This window comes from Bombyx mori, chromosome 28, assembly GCF_030269925.1.
Source record: "Bombyx mori chromosome 28, ASM3026992v2".
Taxonomy (NCBI): domain Eukaryota; kingdom Metazoa; phylum Arthropoda; class Insecta; order Lepidoptera; family Bombycidae; genus Bombyx; species Bombyx mori.
The window spans coordinates 2,212,173-2,238,447 of NC_085134.1; the positions used below are offsets into that span (position 1 = coordinate 2,212,173).

The window sequence follows — 26,275 nt, forward strand, 5'->3', positions numbered from 1 at the left end:
CATAAGTCTAAAACAGATGGCGCCTTAAATAAGTTTTTACAGACAATTGTTATACTGACTGACATTAATGTCTCATAGATGGCGCTGTGTTAAAAATACCAAAGTTTCACATAAGCTACAGTTTGATGGCATAAACGCCACGTGTTGCTGAGACTAAAGTATAAGTGACATTTATTTCGTAGTAAACGCAATACAGTGAAATCCAATTGTTCTTACTTTGTCAATTTTTGGTATTAGCATAGCCGGCCCCGTGTTATTTAGAAACAAAAACCTTAACCACAGCAACGTGTGGCCGGATCTGCTAGTATCGAAAATGTATCGGTGAATAGACATTATTTCTGGAAGAACTAAACAGTGATTTGCTAGAATGTGTGTGATCATAATATGACTGTGATGTCTGACATTCGAACGCGCCGTGCTGTATCTGACTGTAGACCGATAGAACTCTTCAGATCAATATGGAGGAGGAGTTTGTCGTTCAAAAAGAGAAAGGTTTGTATCAACAATACATAATTTTTTTAAATAATAATCTGATGCTGAAATATAATCTTTTTTTTATTGCTTATATGGGTGGACATGCTTACAGCCCACCTGGTGTTAAGTGGTTACTGGAGCCCATAGACATCTACAACGTAAATGCGCCACCCACCTTGAGATATAAGTTCTAAGGTCTCAAACAGCTGCCTCACCCTTCAAACCGAAATGCATTACTGTTTCACGGCAGAAATAGGCGGGGTGATGGTACCTACCCGAGCGGACTCACAAGAGGTCGTACCACCAGTAATTACGCAAATTATAATTTTGCGGGTTTGATTTTTATTACACGATGTTATTCCTTCACCGTGGAAGTCAATCGTGCACACTTGTTAAGTACGTATTTCATTAATTGAAATTATAAGTTTGAACATTATTAGGGTTTTATTGCCATAGACTATTTATTATACTTCTATAGTCACAGATTTCGCCAAGACTACACTGTAGACAAATAATATTAAAGATAAACAATTTTAACCTATTCTCAATTTGACCACAGACTACATTAACAAAAGTTTGACAATAGGCAAAGAGTATATTTGTGTGTGTCAAATACATGGTAGTGTATCTAATGTTTTCTTTATTGATTTAATGTATTTTTTCTAGTAGTATTTTCTGCACTCCTCTATATTCTCTATAAGTGTGGGAAATTTCATACTCCTCCGTTCGCGCAATTTTCGTAAAAAGGGTTACAAAGTTTTTGCTTCACGTATTAATATATAGATAATATGTCGCTGAAATATAATCTTTTTTTATTGCTTATATGGGTCGACGAGATTAAGCCCACCTGGTGTTAAATGGTTACTGGAGCCCAGAGACATCTACAACGTAAATACGCCACCCACCTTGAAATATAAGTTCTAAGGTCTCAGTATAGTTACTAGTTATAGTAAATAATCTGAGTTGCGGCTAGTGTTTTTCACCGTTTACTACTAAAGTATTATTTTACTACCTAAAGCAATAGATACCGAATTCACACATGCCTCTTCGTTTGTTAAATATTCAAATTTGCGGGTAGTTCGCGATACAATATAGATAAATTAAACATAATATGACAATTAATGGTTATAAATGTATCGTATTTTAGGGCTTCCTAATGCAAGCGACAGTTCTGTCCACCAGATGGTGAGTGGTTACCGTCGCTTTTGGAATAGGCAAAGGCACAGTCAGGCTAGTTTAGGTGTTTTCATGTTTGAGACATAAAAATCAAGGTAACAGTCGCGATCCAATTAGTAAGGAACGAACCTACGTATTTTTATTTACCAATCGCAAAGTGTATACCGAGGCGTGAAACCAAATGACTTAAGCGACATTTTTGCGTGAAATGAAATTGCAAATGAATTGCTGTTCGTTAGTCTCGCTAAAACTCGAGAACGGCTGGACCGATTTGGCTAATTTTGGTGTTGAATTATTTGTGTAAGCCTAAAGAAGGTTTAAGAGGAAGATAAATATGAAAATGCTCGGAATTAAATAAAAATAACAATTTTGTTTTTCCTTTGATGTGTCCCCTTAATGTGTCTTTTATTTATCGATTGAGGCACTACGAAGTCTGCCGGGTCAGCTAGTCATTCAAAAAAAAATTGACGATCACCAGTGACGGTCTGATAACCAAACGCCACACCCTCGAGCATCGAAAAACAAGAATGATTTCGTTACATTCCAACCCAACTTATTTTCGAACCGAACGTACAATAAAATGTAAACAAACGGATCTATAGACTCACTATTTTCGTGTCCGGCTGACGGTTCGTCGGAGGCTCTGAACTCTATTTCAGTCTTGGATTATCACGCCGCGCGAGTTAACCGCTCCTGCGAGATGCGGGATTGATTTTACGCTTTAAAAAACTAAGGTACATTGAGAAAACACACAATACTTTGTTGTAAAATTAAAGTTGCTTTTAAGGCTTGCTTGTTGACTGTTTTTAATACGCTTTTATTAGCTTCAGACGTATGTATGTTTGTAACGGAATCTTTGAACATGATTTTGACCCCCTTCAAAACGTCGGATTAACTCGAAATTTGGTATACTTATTAGGGACCGATGACAATTTAATATTAAAAAAATATTGAAAAAATTGAAATTCAACTAAAATAAAATAAAAAATAAAGTGCCCTTGTAGTCTGTATCCTTATTGTCGTGTTTATTCTAACAGCTGTATGAACAAAATATATAAAATAAAAATAAATAAAAAATAATTTATAAAAACTAACAAAATATGCTTTTATAGAAAATCCAACTAAAAAATAGAAAATAAAGTTTAATAAATTTGAATTAAAAATAGTGAAAGAAAAAATGATTTTATTGTAAAAAAAGTAAGTGTTTTAAATCTTTAAAACTACGCAACGGATTTTAATGCGGTTTTCTTAATAGATTAGTAGATAGAGTGATTGAAGAGGAAGGTTTATATGTATAATAACATCCATTAAATAGTAGAGAAATCAATAATAAATTACAGTTTCCGAAGCGAAGCGGGGGCGGGTCGCTAGTCTTCAATAAAATAGTACGAGTACTAAACAATTTGTAGACTGTTTTATTGGAAATTAAATACTTTAAAAACTACAGGTACACGCCTGTAAGTCGAACAAGACTTTTAAGTGATTATTTATAAAAATATAACTTAGTATATAATTTATAATAATATAATAAAATATGTAATAAATAAAAAATAATACTAAATAAACTTTACAAGTAATAATAATGAACTAGATGATGACCGAGCTTTGCTTGGTTTTTTTTTATAACGCCATCTTGTTGTGTTTTTAAAGCAGTTAGCTGCTCTCAATTAAGAAAAATAGTATTATTATTCGCCAATAGCTGTCGGGAAGAGTCATAAAGTTGATTATCGATAAAGTTGATTATTGAAAATACGAATAAAACGAAATTTTCTGAAAATAAATCGTAGCTAGATCGATTTATCGCCCCCGAAATCCCCTCTATACAAAATTTTATGAAAATCGTTGGAGCCGTTTCCGAGATTCAGATTATATATATATTTATATATATACAAGAATTTCTCGTTTAAAGGTATAAGATAAATTATATCCTTTTCATAAATAAATTATACTGACGAAGTAATATTTAATTTATTGTATCGTAATTATTCTATTGCAAATTATCGTAGCTTCTGAAAATTATGTTCAAAGATTCCTTCACCTAGACATTGAACTTTGCTATTAGAGTACTTTATGTTTTTTTTTACCACTGTTAGATTTAGGATCTTAAGCTTTTGCGGGTATGATTTCCAATGACAAATATTTTCCAAATAAAGTAGAATATTTCGATAAGAAAATAATTTAGCTATTTACATATGACGTCAGTAATGTTCCATTTCAATTTACGTAGGTAAGTCCGATGCTCCAATGCAAAAGCGATTTGTATCTGACACGTGCCTTCCGAATCTCATTCATACTCTGCCAACTCACCAGACACTTTTAAATACAATTTTAAAGTCACTATCGAAGTATTTCAATGCCGGTACTGGTGGTAGGACCTCTTATGAGTCCGCATGGGTAGTTACCACCGCCCTGCCTATTTCTGCCGTGAAGCAGTAACGCGTTTCGGCTTGAAGGGTGGGGCAACCGTTTTAACTACACTGAGATCTTAGAACTCATATCTCAAGGTAAAAAAAGGGTGGCGGCATTTACGTCGTAGACGCCTATGTGCTCCAGTAACCACTTAACAACAGGTGAGCTGTGAGCACGTCCATCCATCTAAGTAATAAAAAAAAGGTTAATCTATAGCCAAAAGTTTTCATTATCAATCTTTAATTAAACTACGGCTTTTGCGGTTCACGGATCATGGTTTTTTTGGTTATCAATGATGATTATTCTTCATCGAAGCCAGTATCAGTAGAGCCCTGACCTAAACCTTCCTTTATACCTGAAAATTTGGTAGATTTGTTCGTATGTGTACATTAAGAGTCACCTTGAACGCGCTATGCGTTACTATTAATAAATTACCCGGATATGTTTCTTTTTTTTTTTTGCTTATAAAACAACACGGGGCTTCGATCAAAACAAAAGTGTAGTTATCGGTTTGATTTTCGTGTGACTATAAAGAAAAAAATAGGTTATCAATACGACGATACGACGACGAACTTTATTGAACCGATTTAATTATTAATTAATTAATCAATTATATCTTTTATTTATATTAAATTTTAATAATCTATCATTATTTATTGATAACTTAATAATTTATGTAATTGAAAAGCGTGGTAAGAATCCCGTATAGGGTTTTGTAGTTTTAGTTTATTTTAATGACTCGTAAAAATCGTAGTGTTTTCTTTGCGAAAGGCTATAAATTATCCGGCCTCAATTTAGGATTCCCTGTGTTATAGGTACCAAAGACTGACATACATACTTATATGCGTTTAAATATATACACATATATAGATAATAAACACACAGACGAAGAGCAAACAAATCTGTTCATCACACGAATGTTTGTCCGATGTGGGAATCGAGCCCACGACTCTTGGCGCAGCAGTCAGGGCTGCTAACTCACTATCCAATGAGTCAGTCAAATGTTTTTATTAATATTGTTTATTTATAAGTAATGATTACATCACTAAAGACTGAACTAGTGGAAAGACCAATTTTTTATTACAATACCAGTTCAATCTAGAATCGGGTCCTACTCCGAACTGTAGGTACTAATGATCCACATATGTTCAAATACAGTTAACGATGCAAAGGAACTTAAACTTTATATTACGCCAAAATAAGTAATCTTTATATATTTTAGTGACTGTAAGCTTTACGGCACCGAAGGCACCGAACTTAATTGCGGAATTATCGGATAATCATTTGGCCAGCCCTAAAGATTAGGGCTGCCAATGTTGTCTGTACATTTCAACCTACATAAAGATGACTATCCACTAAAAATAGGATAGGTAGGGAAAGAAACCCACTAACACAAAACTTTTTTTTTGGTCACGTCTTATGAAGCATTTTTATATCGGCCCCCCTTTTCCATCTCCTCGAAGAGGCAACTAAGGAATATACTGCTACAGTATTTTAAGCCCGTTTTGGTAGGGACTACGGTACTGCCTATTTCGGCCGCGATGCAGTCATGCGTTCTCGTTTGAAAGAAGTGATAGACTCTATACAATAGAGTTTAGATTTTGATCTAGCTTTGACATTCGTATGACATATCGTCTTCTCGCATTAAAACTGTATAATCTCAAAACTTACTAATTTTACAGGAGAGTGTTTTAAAGGTTTAACATGTGATATTTTTAATATTAATCATCTTTACAACATTTATTTTTTATTTTTTACCAGTTACATCATTTGTCTTTTAAAGTAAGAAAAAATTATGTATTAATTTTATTAATAGTAGTCAAAATATAGGAAAAAAAAAAAAAAACTAAAACTAAGCTACGCTGTTTTGACAGTATTTAGGAGAAAAATACTGGTGATACCAATTATTCCGCACATTAACTCAATTTTATAATTATTTTTGGAAATTGCACTTTTAATGCGAAAAGACGATATCAGCTCCACTTAACACTAGACGTAGATGAGCTATGAGCTCGTTCACCGATTTAATGCAACTAGTACATTGGGTATTAACTTGTACTAATTTCTGTAATGTTACACTACACATATAAAAAATGCTTTAACCGCTTGCGGATTCCTTTCTTTGTATAACGCACGTGTTTCTAGTGTGTGCATGTTGTTACAGTGTGACGTCATCGACACAGTGTAAATAATTCGCGGTAACTAAAACGGTTGTTAGGAGCGAAAGAGATATAGTAATATCGTGTGATCCTGTGGACCGATTGGTAAACAGTCGACGTCGCCCTAATCACGTCATTTCAGATCCTCCCGATCCATTAACGGTGCTTTTAGGTACCACAAGCACCGGTCACCGTCCTCGTCGAACCCGTCGCTTGCGATGAAGGGCTCGACGAGTAAATTAATCCATAGATACAGTCCGCTGAGTTTCTCGCCGGATCTTATCAGTGGGTCGCGTTTCCGATCCGGTGGTAGATTCTGCGAAGCACTACTCTTGCTAAGGCCATATAGTATTGGATGTGAATGGGACTCATTTTTAATTAAACTATACGCAATCTTTGTCGGATGACCACGTTGTAGTATGGGATCGATAAGCTTTGATTCCCGGCCGGTTTTACTGTTTTAAAATCAGTTCAGTATCTTCGTCTGTTTGTTGATTCGAATGTGTGTATCCGCTATTCACAGTACAGGAAATCACATTAAGCTTAGAGACGATGGACGCGGAACTATTTTCCCTACTCGACGAAACTGTTCGAAAATATACCGTGGTACCTCGACCTACGAGCTTAATTCGTTCCGTAACCTTGCTCGTATGTCAATTTCAAAAAATCACCTCTATCGATTTTTCGTCGTAAAGTGTTTTTTTTTAAAAAGATAAATGTGAGAGAAAGGGAGAGGGAGGAGAGGGAGAGAGAGAGAGAGAGATTTTTTTTTATTGCCCTTGTAGGCGGACGGCCCACCTGATGGTGAGTGGTTACCGTCGCCCATGGACTTCAGCAATGCCAGGGGCAGAGCCAAGCCGCTGCCTACCGCTAAATTCATGACATAGTGAGCGTATGGTGAGTAATCCTGCAGAGATCTCGGAGCGCGAAACGATCACAGTAACGAGACGTCCTAAGTTAGGCAATGAATGTGAGCGATGACACCTCGACTCTACCGAAGCCCACCACCCGAAGTGAGCCGATATTTGACGAGTAGTTGCGGCTCGCATTCACTAGGTGGCGCGCTTTGGCTTAGTTTGTAATGTCCGGATGCGACATATAGATTTTTTTTCGTAAAATTACATAACGGTTATTCATTTATGTACTGTAAGAATCCGCAAGCAATTTAATGACATACTAACGAGATACGATACGTATGCGCTAATTACAGATCCCGCATAATTGCTATGTGGTAAAAATATTTACATAATATGTACAGAAAAATATCTAGTCGGATTTTGATAAAATTTAAAACAATTTGCTCGTCGATCGTCACCGGGGAGAATTTTATTCCTATCATAAAAAACCATCAAGTGGGACGAAATTTTTACAAATAATCTAATTTTAACATAACAAAAAAAAAACAAACGGACTTCAACAAAATAAAATGAGAATACTGTTACGCCGGTAGGAGCAACGCCGTCTATCGTCGAATAGAAGAAAAGAATATTAAAAGAACCCATTTAATCTAGAACGCTCGAAAATTACAACGCCATCTATTGAGAAATGCCGGAAACGCATATCGAAAATACTCGACTTGTGAGGAATGTTCTCGATAATCCTAGGGATGTCGTATCGACTATAAAAGCGTTGCAGTGATGACACGGAGGCAGTTAATGTCAATACAGTGTTAATTTGTACTTCAGTAGGTTTTTTTATTTATCCCGAACCCCAGCGCGTAACAATACGATATTACTAATCGCCTAATCTAAGCCTCAGCTCGCGAACTATGGAGAACAGCTGTCAAGACTTTATTAAATGAGGATTCCACTTGTCCAAAACTGCTCTGCCAAGAGCAACCGACTATGATGAATCTATAATACTTGTTTTTTGGTAAAAATCAAAAATGTAATTGAAGAATTGTATTTTTTTTTTTAGTTTTTCCGGAAGACGGAGACTGAAAGAGTACTTTGTCCTTTTCTAGACTAACAGAGACTGTTTTATAAAGAAGTTAGTTAGAATACACGTTTTGAAGTCGTTCATAGTATAATAAACATTTTCTTAAAAAAAAATATTAAGATACTTCAGTTCTACTGTGTAATACTGTGGAAGTCAATTAAATTTGCATTATTAAGAATAACTCAAAAACCATCAGTCAGATCTTGATAAAATTTAATATTAACCCTATGAGCTCCAGTTATCAAATAAACCGGTGGTAGGACCTCTTGTGAGTCCGCACGGGTAGGTACCACCACCCCGCCTATTTCTGCCGTGAAGCAGCAATGCGTTTCGGTTTCAAGGGTGGGGACCGCATTGCGTTGTTACTATACTGAGACCTTAGAACTTATATCTCTATGGGCTCCAGTGACCACTTAACACCATGAGGTCGTCCATCCATCTAAGCAAAAAATTAATAAAAAAGGCATCAAAATCAGTTCACACGCAAAAAAGTCTAATTGAGAACCTCCTTCTTTTTGGAAGTCGGATAAAAAGTGTACTGCTCCTAACTATATAGAAACTGTGCTTTATTTATTAAAGCGGTCACCAAGGAGGGTTCGCAACGAACAAAGACAAGGACTGTTCCATAAGGCCACGCACACTTGTCAGACATTAAAACAAATACCATGTTGAATACGGTACCAAACTTACACCGGCGAAGGCTGTGTAAACAAACGGAGCCTCTGGGTCTGCGGAGGGACTTCGGTTCCCTCTGTATTTTGTACCGCATGTTCTATGGGGAGTGCTCTGAGGAATTGTTCGAGATGATACCAACGTCTCGTTTTTACCATCGCACCGCCCGCCACCGGAGTAGAGTTCATCCATACTACCTGGAGCCACTTCGGTTATCCACAGTCGTTTCCAGAGGTCTTTTTTACCACGTACCATCCGGCTATGGAATGAGCTCCCCTCCACGGTGTTTCCCGAGCGCTATGACATGTCCTTCTTCAAACGAGGCTTGTGGAGAGTATTAAGCGGTAGGCAGCGGCTTGGTTCTGCCCTTGGTTCTGCCCTTGGCATTGCTGAAGTCCATGGGCGACGGTAACCACTCACCATCAGGTGGGCCGTATGCTCGTCTGCCTAGAAAGGCAATAAAAAAAAAAAACGTGATTTTATAAACTCTGTTCATTTTACCTATGTTTTTATTTAAATCGATGGACTGGCTGTTTAGTTATAAGCGAAACTTGTAGAGATCGCAACACAAGTTACGCCATCCTCCATGAGATTAGAATTAGGTCTCGTTAAAATAGATAAGAAGGTATGCCGCAGGTGGAAGATAAAAATTCGATTAATATTGAAAAAGCATCAATAGGCAGAAAGCGATCACTTCCAGACAACCTTTTATACATAGAGTACCCAGCTCTGAATGAGATACAGCATTATGATGTGGCAGTGGACTATCTATATATTAATACGTGAAGCAAAAACTTTGTACCCCTTCTTACGATAATGCCACGGACCCAGGAGTATGAAACACACTTAAATAGAATATAGAGAAGGAGTGTAGAATGCTATATTTTTTTATTATGCATAAAAAATACACTAAATCAATAAAAATAAACATGACGCCCATTACCATGTATTTGACACAACACTTAACTCTTCGGTTTATTGTCAAAATTTTATTATTGTTTAAAGTCTGTGGTCAAATTGAGAACAGGATTAATACATATTGTTTGTCTTTAATATTATTTGCCTATAGTTAGCCAAATCTGTGATTAAAGAAGTAGGTATAGTCTTTGACAATAGAGCCATAATAATTGTCAAACTTATTTCAATTAGTTATGGTCGCATTTAGACTATCAGGTGACCACTATATTTATTAATAAGATCCGAAAGGATCTATCATAAAATAGACCAAACTGTTACGATTTATTATTTATTATGCCCCAAAAATATTTTTTACATATCGACGCTTGAAAGGCTAAGGCTTGACTAAGCGACAATGCGTGAACTTTACAGTAGACTAATTTAAAGTTGAAATAGCTGAAAACAAAATTTATTTTAACGAATCTAGCCGTAGTAGAATCTAGCTAGTAGCTGTAGGATTGAAATGATTTTAATAGACCTAGAAATATACTTTTTTGGCGCATCGAATATGGTAATTGGCTATCATTTATGTACAAAGCAGTTATTGTCGCTTAGTCACGTTTGCCTTTCAAGCGTCGATATTATTATAACATTAAATATATGGAACTAAATAATATGTAGATACATATACACATACTTAAAAAATAATTAAAAAATATAAGCTTTACCATCCACTAAAACTAATCGGTCCTCTCCTCAAGAATCATAGTGCACCTAATCATTTAGCGCTCAACTGGATCTGAAAGTGGAGGAACTTATGATGATTTTTGTTCACAGTCGGACGATCGCGACCGATTCGCAGGGTACAAGGGGGTCAGAGACATAACAGTGAAAAAGGTATGCTATATTTTTAAATCTATACTCGAAATTAGTAACAAGATTGTGGTTAGACATTTGGACTGTTTTGTATCAAGAATGCTTTTGCTTCAGAAACATGCTTTTCCTTTTCCAGGGTCCAGCGGGGCTGGGCATCATGATAATCGAAGGTCGTCACACGGAGGCTGGCCGTGGGATATTCGTGTCCGATCTTCAAGAGGGAAGCGCTGCTGAGCAGGTCCTTATTGATGTCAAGGCTTTTTGAATTTGAAATTTTGTTATGACCTAAATGATAAGTCGGTTGATGTACTCGTATTCACCAAATTCACCAAGCTCACTAATTTAGAGTAATAAAAACACTTTAGAGATCTTAATTCTTATCAAGAAACCCATTCCTTAAAATCCTGAAGTCTCAGGACATTAAGGCGAAGAACATATTGTTGGTGAAAAACTTGGGACTGGTTGGTCTTACCATCATGCGTCATTTTAAAGAGCTCATGATCCTCTTCGCATTCATTCCCATTATGGTTAAAACGGTGAAAGTTAAGGATCCAGGATTCCAGGAGTTGGTAAAGCTGGAAAAGACCTGGTTACATATAGTTAGTTTACCCATAATGCCTGCAACAGCGCCGAATTATCACGAAATCAATACATAAAAGTAAATTTCGTGATTTTTTTTATTTCCTGCCTAAGCTTGGCCTTGAGAGGCCTTAAGCATGACTCTGACAAGTAGGTGAGCTCACGGGGCTCAAATATGACGAAGTTGCTAACAATAACCCTAGCAAGAATAGTACTTCGCAGCATCTACCACCATACTGGAAACGCGACCCATTGAGATGATCTGGCGAGAAACTCAGTGGGCTGTTTCTATGGGTTCATTTACTTGCCGAGCCTTTTCCGCCTTCGTGCTAAGTTCACGCAGGATTATCTCAGCAGGTTGCGATTCCCATCCAGTGGTAAATACGGGGAAGCACTGCTCTTTTCTCTCAGGCTGAGCCCCGTGAGCTCTCCTACCACAATAGTCCCACGAAGCTACTGGCTACTGTTTTTTTTTTACATATGAACTATAATAGTAAATGATCAATTTGCAGGCGGGACTTCAGATAGGAGACATGCTTCTTGCCGTGAACAGGGATTCCTTATTGAACTGCAGCTACGATTCGGTGAGTGAGGAAAATGATTGACTGAAAAATTGATTGATTGACTTAAAAGAAGAAACCCTGATAAGTATAGCAAACCGAACTAAAAAAAAAATTGTTTTTTTATGTGCTTATATTTATGGACGAACTCACGGCCCACCTAATGTTAAGTGGTTACCGGAGCCCATAAACATCTACAACGTAAAGCCCGAACTCACCTTGAGACATGAGTTCTAAGGTCTCAGCATTGTTATTACCCTGTTCATACCAATTTGGGTATAAGGGCGAAGTTACCAAAATATTGTATCTTCATCGGTGCCTGGTACGCGTTAAAAATTTTAAGCTCGGACAGACGAGACGTGTTCAAGTCGGTGAAAATTACATTCAAATATAATGGAGATTACGCCGAAGAGAAGATCTTCCACCGAACGGGTGTAATGGTAGACCAACGGTCCGAATGTTGTTGTTCGTAACTTATATGTATGCAAGTTTACCTTGAAAATGTCGTAGATTCAGGCATCTGTCAAATATCTTGTGTTGTATGATGGCTACATTTTTTTTTTTTTTTTTTCCCTACCTAAGCTGATAGCCTTGAGAGGCTATGTCAGCGTAACCCTAACTTTAGTAGGTGAGCTCACGGGGCTCAAACCTGACGATGTTGCTAACACGAACCCTAGCAAGAGCCGTGCTTCGCAGAATCTACCACCGGATCGGAAACGCGACCCACTGAGAAGATCCGGCGAGAAACTCAGTGGGCTGTGTCTGAGAGTTTGATGGCTACCGTCACACACACAAGCAATACATACATTATACCAACCTAATAAAATCGTGCTAAAACCGCACTTAAATCAAGTGTTCGCAGCTTCATTCATAAATGGAATAAGCTTTTGAGACGATTAATATGAATTCGATAGACATGTTAAGTGTGATGATCATGGCGTAGCTAATCCTAGAGGAGCCTACTATCCTTTATTAATTGGTTATCTATAAAATTGGCTTACAGACGATAGTTTTACGTGATAACGTCGGTAGCAGAATTATTCGAACTGCTAGCTCTGACGTCATGCGAGAAGAGAGATAAATAATAATAATAAATATTTTACTAACAATCACGCCACGTTAACTGGTCCCGTGATAAGTTCGTAAAGAACTTGTGTTACAGGTACCAGATAACAGATATAAATGTAAGATTTTTATTATACACATACATATATTTAATATACATCCATAACCCTGGAATAGACATTTATATTTATCATACAAATATCTTCCCTTGGCGGGATTCGAACCCGCGACCCCCTTGTGTAGTGACCATGTCACTTACCACTACACCAGACGGCCGTTATAATGTGTCACAATTGAGCCGATCGTGCCTTTCTACCGTTTGATCCGCGTTCTCGCTCGCACATACACGCTCAGGCGGAACGTGACACTTTTTCGTGCGTGCAGCCGTTGATCGATTTATAAAACGTTATCACATCAAAAGTTAAATTTTGTTTTGACCAGGCGGCATCGAAACTGAAACAGGCTGAGGGCGTCGTGATCCTAACGGTCTGCAGTCCCAACATGAAGGATGCGCCGGACAAAGAAGACGGTTCCACTGCCGCCACCACGCCTGGTACTCCAGCCCCTGGTTCTAGTAAGCGCATATTATTAATAAGCACATATTATTAATATTATTTTTGTTATAGCTCAACACAGGCCGACCGTAACACAAATCTCCTATTGTTAATTGGTTTCCAGAGCCCATAGACATAGTCAATGCCTCTGTCCATTGAGACATAAGGTCGAAGCTTCGATTGTAAACGACTGTCCGATTCTTGAAATCAGCACGCGTTACAAATGACAAGCAGAAAGATGCGGGCATGCGATATGCACTGCATAGTTAGTAACTACACGAATATATTGATTTTGCATGTATATTTTAATACATTACCCTACTCTGATTACGCGCTTGCATCACTACCGGCGTGAGCCGCAGTAAATCGGGTGGACGAGCTCACGGCCCACCTATTCTTCAACGATTGCTGGAGTCCATGGATATTAACAACGCAAATTCCGCCACCCATCTTGAGAGTTGAGTTCTAAGTCTCAGCTTTACAGATAAAGGCTCCGCCAGCCTTCAAACCGAAACGCATTACTGGTGGAAATAGGCAGAGTGGTGTTACCTACCCTTGTGGATTCACAAGACACCATACCACCAGAATAAAGGCTTGAAAACGTAATGGACAGAGCTGCTTTAGTATTCATATGGTAAACAGTCGACGTCGCCCTAAACACGTCATTTCGGATCCTGTCGATCTACAAACGGAGCTTTTAGGTACCTCAGGCACTGGTCATCGTTCTCGTCCAACCCCTCGCTTGCGACGAAAGGTTCGGCGTGTAAATTAGCCTTCAGACGCAGCTCACTGAGTTTCTCGCCGGATCTTCTCAGTGGGTCGCATTTACGATCCGGTGGTAGATTCTGCGAAGCACTGCTCTTGCCACGGCTAGTGTTAGCAACGTCACCAGGTTAGAGCACCGTGAGCTCATCTACTTGCTCGGTTACACTGACATAGTCCTCTAAGATTACCAGCAGATGTTTCTTCGTCATCATCATCACTAAAAGCCCTTCGTTAATTTCAGCACCAACATTAGCGAGTGGTCCTTCGAGACCAGCTAGCAGGAACCAAACGCCGGACCCTGGTCTGACCCCTGCCTCCCGCCCTCAAACGCCGAGACCAACGCCATCGCCGGTCAAAGGTCAGTTTATCTTTGGCAGACAGTTGTCACCCGTTATGGGGATCACCAAGGAAACTAGATCAGAAAGACATCCATCATTGGTCATTAGGAAACCACGATGGGCATCATTTGTAGCATAACGAGTGGTGAAAAGCTATTTTGTTTGAGCGACATTTTTACAACTTTACTGAGAGCCATTGAAAGCACAAAGACTTGAAGTTTCGAAAAAAATATCATGAAAAATAAAACTGCTTCATCAATTTTTTTTTTTTTGTTGTTAGACGAGTGGACGATCTCACAGCCCACTTGGTGTTAAGTGGTTACTGGAACCCATAAACATCTATAACGTAAATGCGCCACCCACCTTGAGACACAATTTCTAAGGTCTTAGTATAGTTGTTACAACGGCTGCCCCACCCTTCAAACCGAAACGCATTATTGCTTCACGGCAGAAATAGACGGGGCGGTGTTACCTACCCGTGCGGACTCGCAAGAGGTCCTACCACCAGTAATTACGCAAATTATAATTTTGCGGGCTTGATTTTTATTACACGATGTTATTTGAATGATGTATGGTAAACATAATGGAGGTTCTATCAAAAACCTTGAACTATTTATGCTAATACCAATTAAAACGGACCTTTGATTACCAAGATAAATGTCGCGTATTAGGGAAAATGCCGCTTAAACCAAATACTCTTCGTGGCCTAAAGGATAAAACGCCCGGTGTATTCGCATCTTGCGACTGTGTCGGTGTTCGAATCCCGCAGGCGGGTACCAATTTTTCTAATGAAATACGTACTTAACAATTGTTCATGACTCATTTCCACGGTGAAGACATAGCATCGTATAATAAAAATTAAACCCGCAAAATTATAATTTGCGTAATTACTGGTGGTGGGACCTCTTGTGAGTCCGCACGGGTAGGTACCACCGTCTTGCTTATTTCTCCTGTGAAGCAGTAATGCGTTTCTGTTTGAAGGGTAAGGTAGCCGTTTTACTGTTAAAACTGAGACTTAGAGGTGGGTGGCGGCATTTACGTTGTAGATGTCCATGGGCTCCAGTAAACCAGGTGAGCTGTAAGCTCGTCCATCCATTTAACCAATAAATAAATTAAAAACACGTGTCTTATATTAATCCTTGCCCGATACAGAGACTAATTATTATTAATACTATTTTTGGCGTAATACAAGTTTCATCATTTTGCTAATAGATAGCGCTACAGGTGCGATCTATCTATACCTCTATACTAATATTGTATAGAGGAAATATTTGGTTGTTTGTATTGAGTAGGCTCCGAAACTACTGAGCCGATTTAAAAAATTCTTTCACTGTTTGGAAGCTACACTATTCCCGAGTGACATAGGCATCCTTTTGAAAACATTAGGGATCCTTACTAAAGCTCCAATAACGTAACCCAAGGTGTAAAAAAATAACCTAAATTATTGTTTACATCGCGTGCCCAGCGAAAACTATTGATGATAGAATAAAATAATGTACTACGACTTTGTAGAACACATTATTATTTACAAAAAGTGTCGTGACAGCATATGTCTAGCTATTATAGTTATGCCGCAATAAGTGTTATTTTATTTAAAAAAATAAAACAACGTCAAATGTCGTTGAAATTTTTGTTAAATACCCGAGCGGAGCCGGAGCGGGCCTCTAGTTTTTATTTAAAGTAACATATATTGTTAACATGTGACACAGCGGAGCCTCCACCGGAGCCGGCAACAGCGCCAGTGGTTCCCAACCAGGACACGGTTATAGAAATAAATGCGGCCAACGAAGTATTAGGAGTCGTCCTGCTTGGTGGGAGCGACACATTAATTAACGTAAGTTTAATGACTCCAATAAATCTACACTAATATATAAATCTACAGTGGTTTTTTACGGATGTTCCATTATAACTACTGAACTATGGATCCGATTGACTTGATACTTGGTATCCATGTAGAAAATACATGTACTTAATGGATAGGCTAATATTTATATGAGTGTTGGACTTCCTACACCAGTTGCGGGGGCGTTAATGATGAGAATCTTTGTGGGGGTGAGAAATAATAATGTTAATTTTAAATAGCCAGCGAAACCGACGGGTACAGCTTCTATTAAATTAATAAAATTAATAAATTTTACTGTCGAATATCCTGAAAAGCCGTAGTGATTCGAACAAAAAGCAATAAAACTGAGGAGTATACCTGGTTAAAGCTATAATTAAAATTCAGATATAATGTTTAAAAATAATATAAAATTAGCATCGTTTTACAACAAAGCCCTATAAATGTTGTTAACGTGCATACAAAATGAAAAAAAAAATCCTTTATTCGACTATAGGGTTGCCACTGTTTACTGTAACTGCGCATGTCATTTTCCAGGGTCCGGCAGCCGTGATCTTGGACATATATAAAAACGGAGCCATAGACAAAGACGGAAGGCTGGAGGTCGGTGATCTGATAACCGAATGCAACGGAGTCGCCATCACGAAAGAAATGGCACACGAACGAGTCTGTCTTACGATTAAACGAAGAGCTCAGAAAGTAGGTATTCTTCTATATAGAGTGCGACAGATTCAGAGCCAGTGTCTGATATGTTGAGAGCCAGTGTCTGACTAATTGAGAACCAGTGTGTCACAGATTGAGAGCCAGTGTCTGACAGATTGAGAACGAGTGTGTGACAGATTAAGAGCCAGTGTTTGATAGGTTGAGAACCAGTTTCTGACAGATTGTTAGACAGTGTGTAACAGATTGAGAGCCATTATCTAACAGATTGAGAGCCAATGTGGGACAGCCCAGAATCGAACACCATAATATTACCGGAATTCTGTCTTAGATAGAATTTCCTAAGCCACAGTAGCAACCGGCGACTGAAGGGTTCACTGTACTGTGATCCAATTTACTAGGGTTATTGTTGTACCGCACTGGGGTAGTCGCCGACGTCAATGGAGGGTATCGACCTCATGCGTAGGTAGGGGGCAAAATCGCTTCTTTTTAGCATCTTTCATATTATAGCCCCCATAATAATTTTTAAAAGAAAACGATAACTAAAAATTTAACGATTCCAAAGAAGTTTCACTTCAATATATACTTCTTACTCACAAAAGTTTCATTTTTACCTCCCCCCCCCCAAAACTTCATTTTACCCCTTTGGGGAAATTTACCCCGGTCTCTCGACCGCTGACCTATGGGAACAATTTCAGATAAAGCTGACAGTGCACCGGCCGGAGCCGCTGCAGTTCGAGGAGGTGGAGGTGGAGCTGGCGCGGAAGGCGGGGCGCGCCCTCGGGCTCACGTGCGTGCCGGCCGCCCGGGGTGCCGCCCTTTATCTGGGGGAGCTGGTGAGTTTACATGCGACTCTACCACACGTGACTCTACCACACACGACTCTATACTAGACATGTCGTTCAAAGTATCATAATAAGCAATAAAAATACACCTTCGAATATAAAATGGTGCGCGTGCGACTTGGTGCGCGTGAAAGAAGTGAAACTTCTTTTGCGGTGTGTGTAGTATATTGTTGTTTTCTTCATTTTTCGTACTTAAATCAAATTTCTCTTGTAATACGGAATGTTGTGTAGAAGAGAAACGATCTCTTTTCCATTTATATATATTTTAAATTTAGACATATATTTTTTAAATCCTTAATTAAAACTAAAATGGGATAGTTAATATGTTACTGCCATCTACAGGAGCAATGAGAAACTAATAACAAGCCATCTAGTGGCCGATGCCCGTAAACAGAATGTGTTTAAGAGAGATGACCTAGCTCGCTTTCTCCCTCTCTCCACTGCCGAGTGGTTCGCGAGACGTTCTGTCTATTTTCTCACTCTCGCTCGTCCTAAATTGTATATTTTCTCTCTAGCCGTAACGAATATGTCGCGCGTTAAATTTTACTCTCAACGTGCCTAAAGAAGTTTCACTTCGAAAATAGTAATATCGTGAGTTAAGAAGAAAAGGAGCTATAGTTAATGTGTGCTGCAGATACCCGGGTCACCGGCGGACTTGGACGGTCGTCTGCAGAAAGGCGACTTCCTCCAGGCGGTGGACGGGAAGGACCTGTCGTCGGCGGACCTCATGACGGCGGCGGCGACCCTCAAACTGTGCGGGAACAAAGCTGTGATCAAAGTGAAGAGATTTAAAATCGTGAGATAATTCGTTAGTTTGAGAAGCGCTGGTTGACTCGTGCCGTATTTGAATCAGTCTGTTCTATTAAAGTTGTTTTATTAGTTTGATTAGAAAAAAAAGAAGTTAATAATGAATACTACAAATTATTACAGATTAATGAATCAGTTTGTTTTAGTGTGTATTTTATTTGCGCTAATGAGGTGTAGGACTTTTCGTAACACCCGGTTCCTCGGAGTTCGACATAATCAAAGTAGTCGTAGACATAATCAATACTATGTTTACGGCTTAATTTCGCTTTTTTTTTAATTATCATTTATATTATATCAGACGTATCTAATATATGAGTCGACTATTATCAAAGCCGGCAATGTGACTTTTGGATAATTATTGGTAAATCAGAAAAACGAATTATTGACTTTGTATTCCATTGGCAGTCACAAAACTTCTTCTGAACGACATCTTAGATAAATAACAGGTTAAGTATTAACCTTTATTTAATGCAGGTTTTGAACCGTATTCTTTGAAGGAGACGATTATATTCAAATCAATCTGTATTGAAATATCAATAATTTTTTTTTGTCCAAATGCACAGATTGCCACCTTTGATAATAGACGACTCATATTACGGTTTTCGTGATGGCGGACGGTAATAATAAACGAGAGATTAAGTCGTAAAAGTGCTTTTAACACGTTGAACGCCATGACGGACACCATGAATTCCCTAAGGTCTAAGCCGGTGATCGACAACATTGTCAAGCAAAAGAGCCAAATCTATATTTATAGAATATCTATATAAAAATATCAAATATCTATATAACACATAACTGAATCCCCTTCATGGTGTTTCCCGAGCGCTATGACATGTCCTTCTTCAAACGAGGCTTGTGGAGAGTATTAAGCGGTAGGCAGCGGCTTGGCGATTGCTCAATCGATGTCGCTCCTCGCCAACACCTTATCACCTATAGAAGCACTCGTTTTCTTAAGAAATATTTATGAACGCAACTTAATCTCAAATGTCAACAATGTCACTGTCATTAACTGTCACAATTTCTTGTTTAGTTTGTTCAATTGTAATAAAAAATAAACATTTAAACATACCTAATACTTAAAAATAATTTGTACTTTATTTTAATACTAGGTATGTACTTTTTTCCTATCTATATATCCTATATATTTCTATCCACTATACTTTATCAGAAAAAAAAGGTGGCAACCTTAGTTGCGGCCCACTGCATTCAATATGGCTTCTAGTCTGGCGTTCAACGTGTTATTTAAGTAATGTAATCATTAGCTTGTAACCAAAATTTATTTTTTTTAAATATAATACAAGTTTTACTCGCAAAAGATGTTAGTAAAAGTTTTATAGTTCGTTAGCTTTCCTTTGTTTAAAGTAAATAAGCCACACCGGCAATACCTACTGAGTTATAGTTCAAAAATATATTATAAGTACATATTAGAATCATTTTTCTCTTAAAAAATAGCGGTACTAAGCATTGAGTGAATCTTAGACCAAAATAAAACATTAAGTAAATACAAACTTTTGGTGCGACAATCTTCATGTAAAATAATTGATAGGCCAAATTTCATGAAACTGTAAAAACATTTTCACGTTCGTTTCAACTTAGTGACTGACAATAAATCTGATAATAAACCGAAAAAAAGATATGGCCAATTATAAAAAAAAAAAAAACCTAAACTTTTTGGAGATTTTTTACAGAATAATTTTTAATATTTCGAAATAAAAAAAAAAACCTTATGAATCATTTTAATTTGCAATAAATAATATATTCAGAGTTATCGAAGTCACTTATATTATTGTAGTGTAAAATTTAATTAATATAATTAATACAGTATTCGCGTCTTAGTGCATAGTTACATACTATTAATTATTGGACTTTTTGGCGGGAACGCGAGGAGTGAAGTTGTGTGATTTGTTTTATTTTGTCTATTTAGTGTTTATTCAGGTTTAAATGTGTAATAATGGGGGTTTATTAACTGTTTAATATCTGTGAAAGTGCACAAATGTGGGAAATGAAACAAAGCCGCTGGACGCAACTTCTCGGGATCCTCCAAAAAGTCCACTGAAAAAATCTTAGTAAATGACCACCATTTTACTGAGATTATATTTCATTCCATATCATCTCATTTCATTTAATTTCATCTCAGTTGATTAACGTCTCAAATTAATCATTTTCATTTCATTTCACTCAATATTATAATTTTTCATAAAAAATAAGAATATAAATTAAAATAAGACATGACTTAAAGGTCTTAGTTACCAGGTCATAAAATCACTTAAAAAAAAAACTATTAATTATTTGAACATTTCGAAATATTCTGAATTAAAGTGTATATTTCATATTTACCAATAAATTGTTATATCAAGTTAATTGAAAATTAATTAGATTGTTTTAATTTGAGCATACTTATTAAAATCAAAATAGGTACTGCAAATGTAAATTGAGAAATAAGTTACATTATTAAATATTTCTATAATATAATATTTATACACAATCACAATATAATACCAAAATTGACACATAAGAAACGACAGAGAGTTATACACAATAGTATATTTATTTACAAATATATGAATTAGTATTACAATATATTATATATACGCATAATATATTTTATGTTAAAATTTTAATAAGTTGAATTTTAATAAGATGAAACAACCACTTAACTCACATTTTTTTAACAGATAGATTATTTAAATTAGATTATAAAATTATTTGTGACACATAAAAAAGTGCTTGTGAAATGTATGACTGTCGAATGTAGTATAATAATATGTAGTATATAATTTATAATTACTTAAAAAAATATTTAATGTGAATAGTTAGATATTTAGAGTTTAATAGGCCGGAAGAACCCGTTGTTGGTAGATTAAAATACAATATTAAGATTAAAATTTATATTTCTCATCTCATTTCGAAATTGTAAACGATTGGTGACCATCGCTAAGTAAATGAGTATCAATTACATTACAGAACTAAATGGGTTAACTTTTTAAGTTGTATATAATTAATATATTATAAAATAAGTACAGTTTTTTCATAAAAGTATGTTTTTTTTTAAATAAAATAAAATTAGTAATTCATTTAGTGATTTCTAGTCTTAAATAATGACAATTGTATTTATGTAAGTGCCAGAAATACGAATTACATAAAGATCTACAGTTTTAATAAAAAAGAATATAACTAAATTTTAAAAAAATGATTTCGTTCAAACATTTATAATAAATTATTGAATATATTAATAAATTATTAATTAATAAATTATTAATTAAAAATTGTTAATTAATTATTTCATTATTGAATTACACAAATTACACTAGATGTCATTGCTAATAACACTTCTAGACTCAACTACATAATGCACAATGAAATAGTGGAGTCTTCTTTCTAAACCTATTAGTTGAGCTGTGATTTTGTCACTGAACTTCAAACTTTTTGTGTGTTATATTGAAATCTGAATCAATTCTTATTAATTATTGTAATAAATTCCACAGTTTTCAATTCAAATTTGTATTTTGTTATTATAAATCCTAGTTACGGCTAAATAACTAGCCTATCTGTCAATTCGATATGTATTCAAGAGGCACTTATACAAATACAAACATTATTTAAAAAATATTAGCTTAAAGAAATTGCCTTTTAGGTGTCTAGGTTTTTAGGCTTGAATTTGCAATGATAATATTTTTATTCATAAGCAGAATGCTAGAGATATTTATCTAACTAATATTATAATCTGATTAAGTAGGAAAGAAATGAATTGATAAAATTTATAAAAAAAAATATTCGAAATAATCGATTTAGCGTTACGTAATAACATTGTAATTTAATATTTAAACAAACAAAAAAAAGTAGTTAACAATTATTATATTTCTTTATTATTCATTATTTAAGAATAAATGAGAATAAAAAAAAATCAAGCTTCTATTTAAATTATGTAAGCAGTTTAAATAATAATAAAATGGGTTGCGTAGCATAATTCTAAATTGTTGTAAATTGTAAAAAAAATATATCGTTTTCACCCATCAGGGCCTTAACGGACATAATTATAAATAGGTAGTATTTAAAGTTAATATTTTAGAATATTTTATTTAGCTAAACTTTAACACCATTTGTATAGATCGTTTGATATCAAAGTAGGTAGCTTTGAAAGATTTGCGCCACATCAATCTCTAAGTTCGTTCGAAAAATATATATACGGATTAATAGTATTTATTTTGATAGGTGGCGTATATTAATAAGTATACTACTACTAAGAAAATGCGCCGTTATCGGGACGTTAATTCTCTGGCAGGTACCAACTATTTAATTGAATACCTAAGCCTAAGACGACAAAGATAAATATTGTATGAATTGCGCCTCAAAGAATACTCCGTGTTATAATGCGTTTAGGTTTGGATCGGCTGCAGCATACCAAATACCAAGATCGCAAAAACCAAGGTTATACCAGTACCAAGATCGCAAATACCAAGGTTATACCAATACCAATACCAAGAATATGTCAGTGACCTCTATGACCTATTGGAAACAGCTTCGAAGCTCCAAAAGTGGAACCGAATTATAAAAACATTGATAAGTTCTTCAATTTTAATTTCACTATTCAATTTAAAGCTCGCGTCGTGGAAATCGTATAAAAATTCTTGTTGGAACTTATTAATTAAGGAAGCCTGTATTTTTTTCATACAGGCTCAACCAGAAGATATTTTGAACCTTCTAAAGCTTCGTTCGTGACCAGTGGGGCTTGTAAAATTCAATGTCAAAAAAACCGGAAACGGTTGTTTTAAAAATATTCAGTATTCAGCCCAAAAGCACTAAAAGCTACCTAATTTGATAAAGCTTTTTTAAATTTACCTTATCAGTCTGATGTTGTCAGAATTTGTAATTGAACGCGTTTTTAGGGTTTGAGTCTAAATAGAATCTAAATAAATAGTCTAATCTAAATCAATGTTAATTCCTTTATAGTATAATACTATACATACTCGCAGTTTGATGCCAAAAATCTACGTAAATTCGCTTGTATCTGAGATTTTGAATATTATTAATAATATAATTATTACACGTACACAAATTCGTTACAACGTGTTTGTAAACTTTTAGACGATTTTGTATAGAAACGCCTTTTCTAGATTTAAATAAAAAATTATTTACGTACGTAACGCGTCAATAGATTTTACGTATAGTAATTAATATTTAGTACACGTAACATTTAAATGTATTATTACATTTTTAGAATTTGTAAAATATTTAAAAATAAAGACGTATATTGAATGTTTTTTTTTCTTCATGAAATTTAAAGAAGTACCTGGAATTTTAATGTATGTTTAGCATATGCAAAATCACTATCGTTTATTTCAATTTACATGTTATTTAATATGCTTCTCAGAGTACTAAAACTAAGCTCTGGCACTGGCCCTAAGGACAGTAACAGACCTTAGGAGATCCCACGAAAAAAGCTCCAAGGGCATTTAAAGATTTACAAAAATCAAGTAGGTAATATATATTATTTTTAATTTCACAGCATTAATGTTAATACAATATATGTATTCACTGCGAAAATAAAATATGAATACATATTAAATAATTTTTCTAGGGTAAGTTTCGCTAGATTAATAAAAACTATAAATGTGGTGTCGTGGGACACCAGGTAGGAACGAAGTTCCTTCGGCTAATGTAGAATCGACACAATTTGCAAAAAAAAAATCGTGCTCAATTTTATGTTGGTTTTCTTGATTTTTCTCTTAAATTTTGCTGATTAGTTTTTATTTAAGTACAGGAAAGTATTTAGGAAATTCAGTATTTTAGGAAATAATAAATTACGTAAAATAAAAATAAAATCGTAATTAAAATAACAAAATATGTCTCTTTATTTTTGTTTGACAACATAAAATTACATAGAAATAGAAATAATTACAAAATAGAGAGAGAAGGGATGAGAAAACGAAAAGAAAGAGGGAGAAAGAGAAAGGTATTATACACTACTCGCTTGTGTATACGACTGTCGCGCAAAATCCCTATCCCCTCCAAGCCTGCCGTAAGGAACTTCGTTCCAAAAATGGGTTTAGAAAAATCATTTTAAATTTTATAAAAATGCAAATTTATTCATCAACAAAAACAAACAAAACAGTGTGTTTGATGTTACTCAGAGATCGTGCAGTGGCGTGGAATATGACATTGTTACGCAGTCTTGCGTGTCTGTACGAAATAAAAAATGAGTAGGAAATGAATGCCGGCATCAAAACGAATATGAAGCATTATTAAATAGCAAAGAACGATGCATTTTACGTTAGTAGTTTAATATGAGGTAGCAAATAGTGAATGCTGGAATGGCCCTTCTCCCGGTCACCTGGGGTGGGCGCAACATGTTTTCTCCTTCCATACTCCTGTATCCCGGTCACCGTCCTCGCTGAATCCGTCGGTTGCGACGAAGGGCTCTACGAGTAAATTAACCCATAGACACAGCCCACTGAGTTTCTCGCCGGATCTTCTCAGTGGGTCACGTTTCCGATTCACTGGTAGATTTTGCGAAGTACTGCTCTTGCTAAGGCCAGTGCTAGCAACACACCCGGTTTGAGCCCTGTGAGCTCACCTACACGTCAAGTAGAAGTAGTAGCTGAAATAGCCTCTCACGGCTATCAGCATAGGTAGGGGAAAAAAACTATGATATACCATTTCTTCGTTCACTCCCATCTTACGCATATCGTCTTTCACACAATCCATCCATTTTTTCTTAGGTCTATATCTTCTTCTAAAGCCTTCCACATTCAAAGTTAAAACTCTCCTACCAACCTCATTGTCATTTCGTCTCATCACATGTCCTTCCCATCCCAAACGCGCACTTCTCAGCTTCTCTGTCACAGGTGCCACTTTCAGATTTCCTCTAACATATTCGTTCCGTATTCTGTCTATTCCCATGCCTCACTAATAACTCATATAGGTTTATTGACATACCTGCCCCGCGATTTTCCCCCGTCAGAATAAAATAGTTTTGATGTTCCCGGGATAATGAGTTGCATGTCACTCTCTGGTCTATATGATCTATCTGGAAATAGGAAGGGTGGATAATCTTGCGGGTTTCATTTGTATTATCTATATATTAATACGTGAAGAAAAAACTTTGTATCCCTTTTTACGAAAATTGCGCGGACGGAGGAGTATGAAATTTTCTACACTTATAGAGAATATAGAGAAGTCCACAATGCAATTTTTTTTTAAAATAATGCATAAAAGACATTAAATCAATAAAGAAAAGATTACACACACTACATAACATGTATTTGACGCACACACACGCATGCATACTATTAATTGTCAAACTTTTGTTCTTGACGTCTGTGGTCAAATTATAGAAGTATAAAATACAATCATAATAGTGTACAAACTTACAATACCAATTAATTATAGTCGAATTTCGACTACTGCGGGACCTCTAGTACGATATTATTCCTTCACCGTGTAGGAATCATGAACATTTGTTAAGTAGCAAGCAGTCAAATAATGATACCCGTTATATTGAAGTATTACTTATACATAAGACTATTTCGACACATGTAAGGAATAGGTAACATTGTAAATCATATTTAGCTACAATAACAACCTTACACAGCTTTTTACAATGTTATTCCTTGAACCTGTCGATTTAATTTTAACTAGAGGTCCCGCAGTTGTCGAAATTC

The 26,275-nt window shown here is 36.0% G+C and overlaps 1 protein-coding gene across 1 annotated transcript in view; it reads left to right on the top strand.

Annotated features, from left to right (window-relative positions):
- LOC101740701 (uncharacterized) overlaps positions 1-23,870 on the top strand; it is a 186,290-nt gene extending 162,420 nt beyond the window's left edge. The window contains exons 28-36 of the mRNA XM_012696631.4: positions 10,563-10,622; positions 10,738-10,839; positions 11,693-11,764; positions 13,247-13,379; positions 14,366-14,482; positions 16,172-16,296; positions 16,840-17,001; positions 17,661-17,798; positions 18,442-23,870. Of these exons, the coding sequence (XP_012552085.2) occupies positions 10,563-10,622; positions 10,738-10,839; positions 11,693-11,764; positions 13,247-13,379; positions 14,366-14,482; positions 16,172-16,296; positions 16,840-17,001; positions 17,661-17,798; positions 18,442-18,612 (1,080 nt within the window). The 3' untranslated portion in view covers positions 18,613-23,870. The remainder of the gene's footprint in view (positions 1-10,562; positions 10,623-10,737; positions 10,840-11,692; positions 11,765-13,246; positions 13,380-14,365; positions 14,483-16,171; positions 16,297-16,839; positions 17,002-17,660; positions 17,799-18,441) is intronic.
- Positions 23,871-26,275: the final 2,405 nt, after the last annotated feature.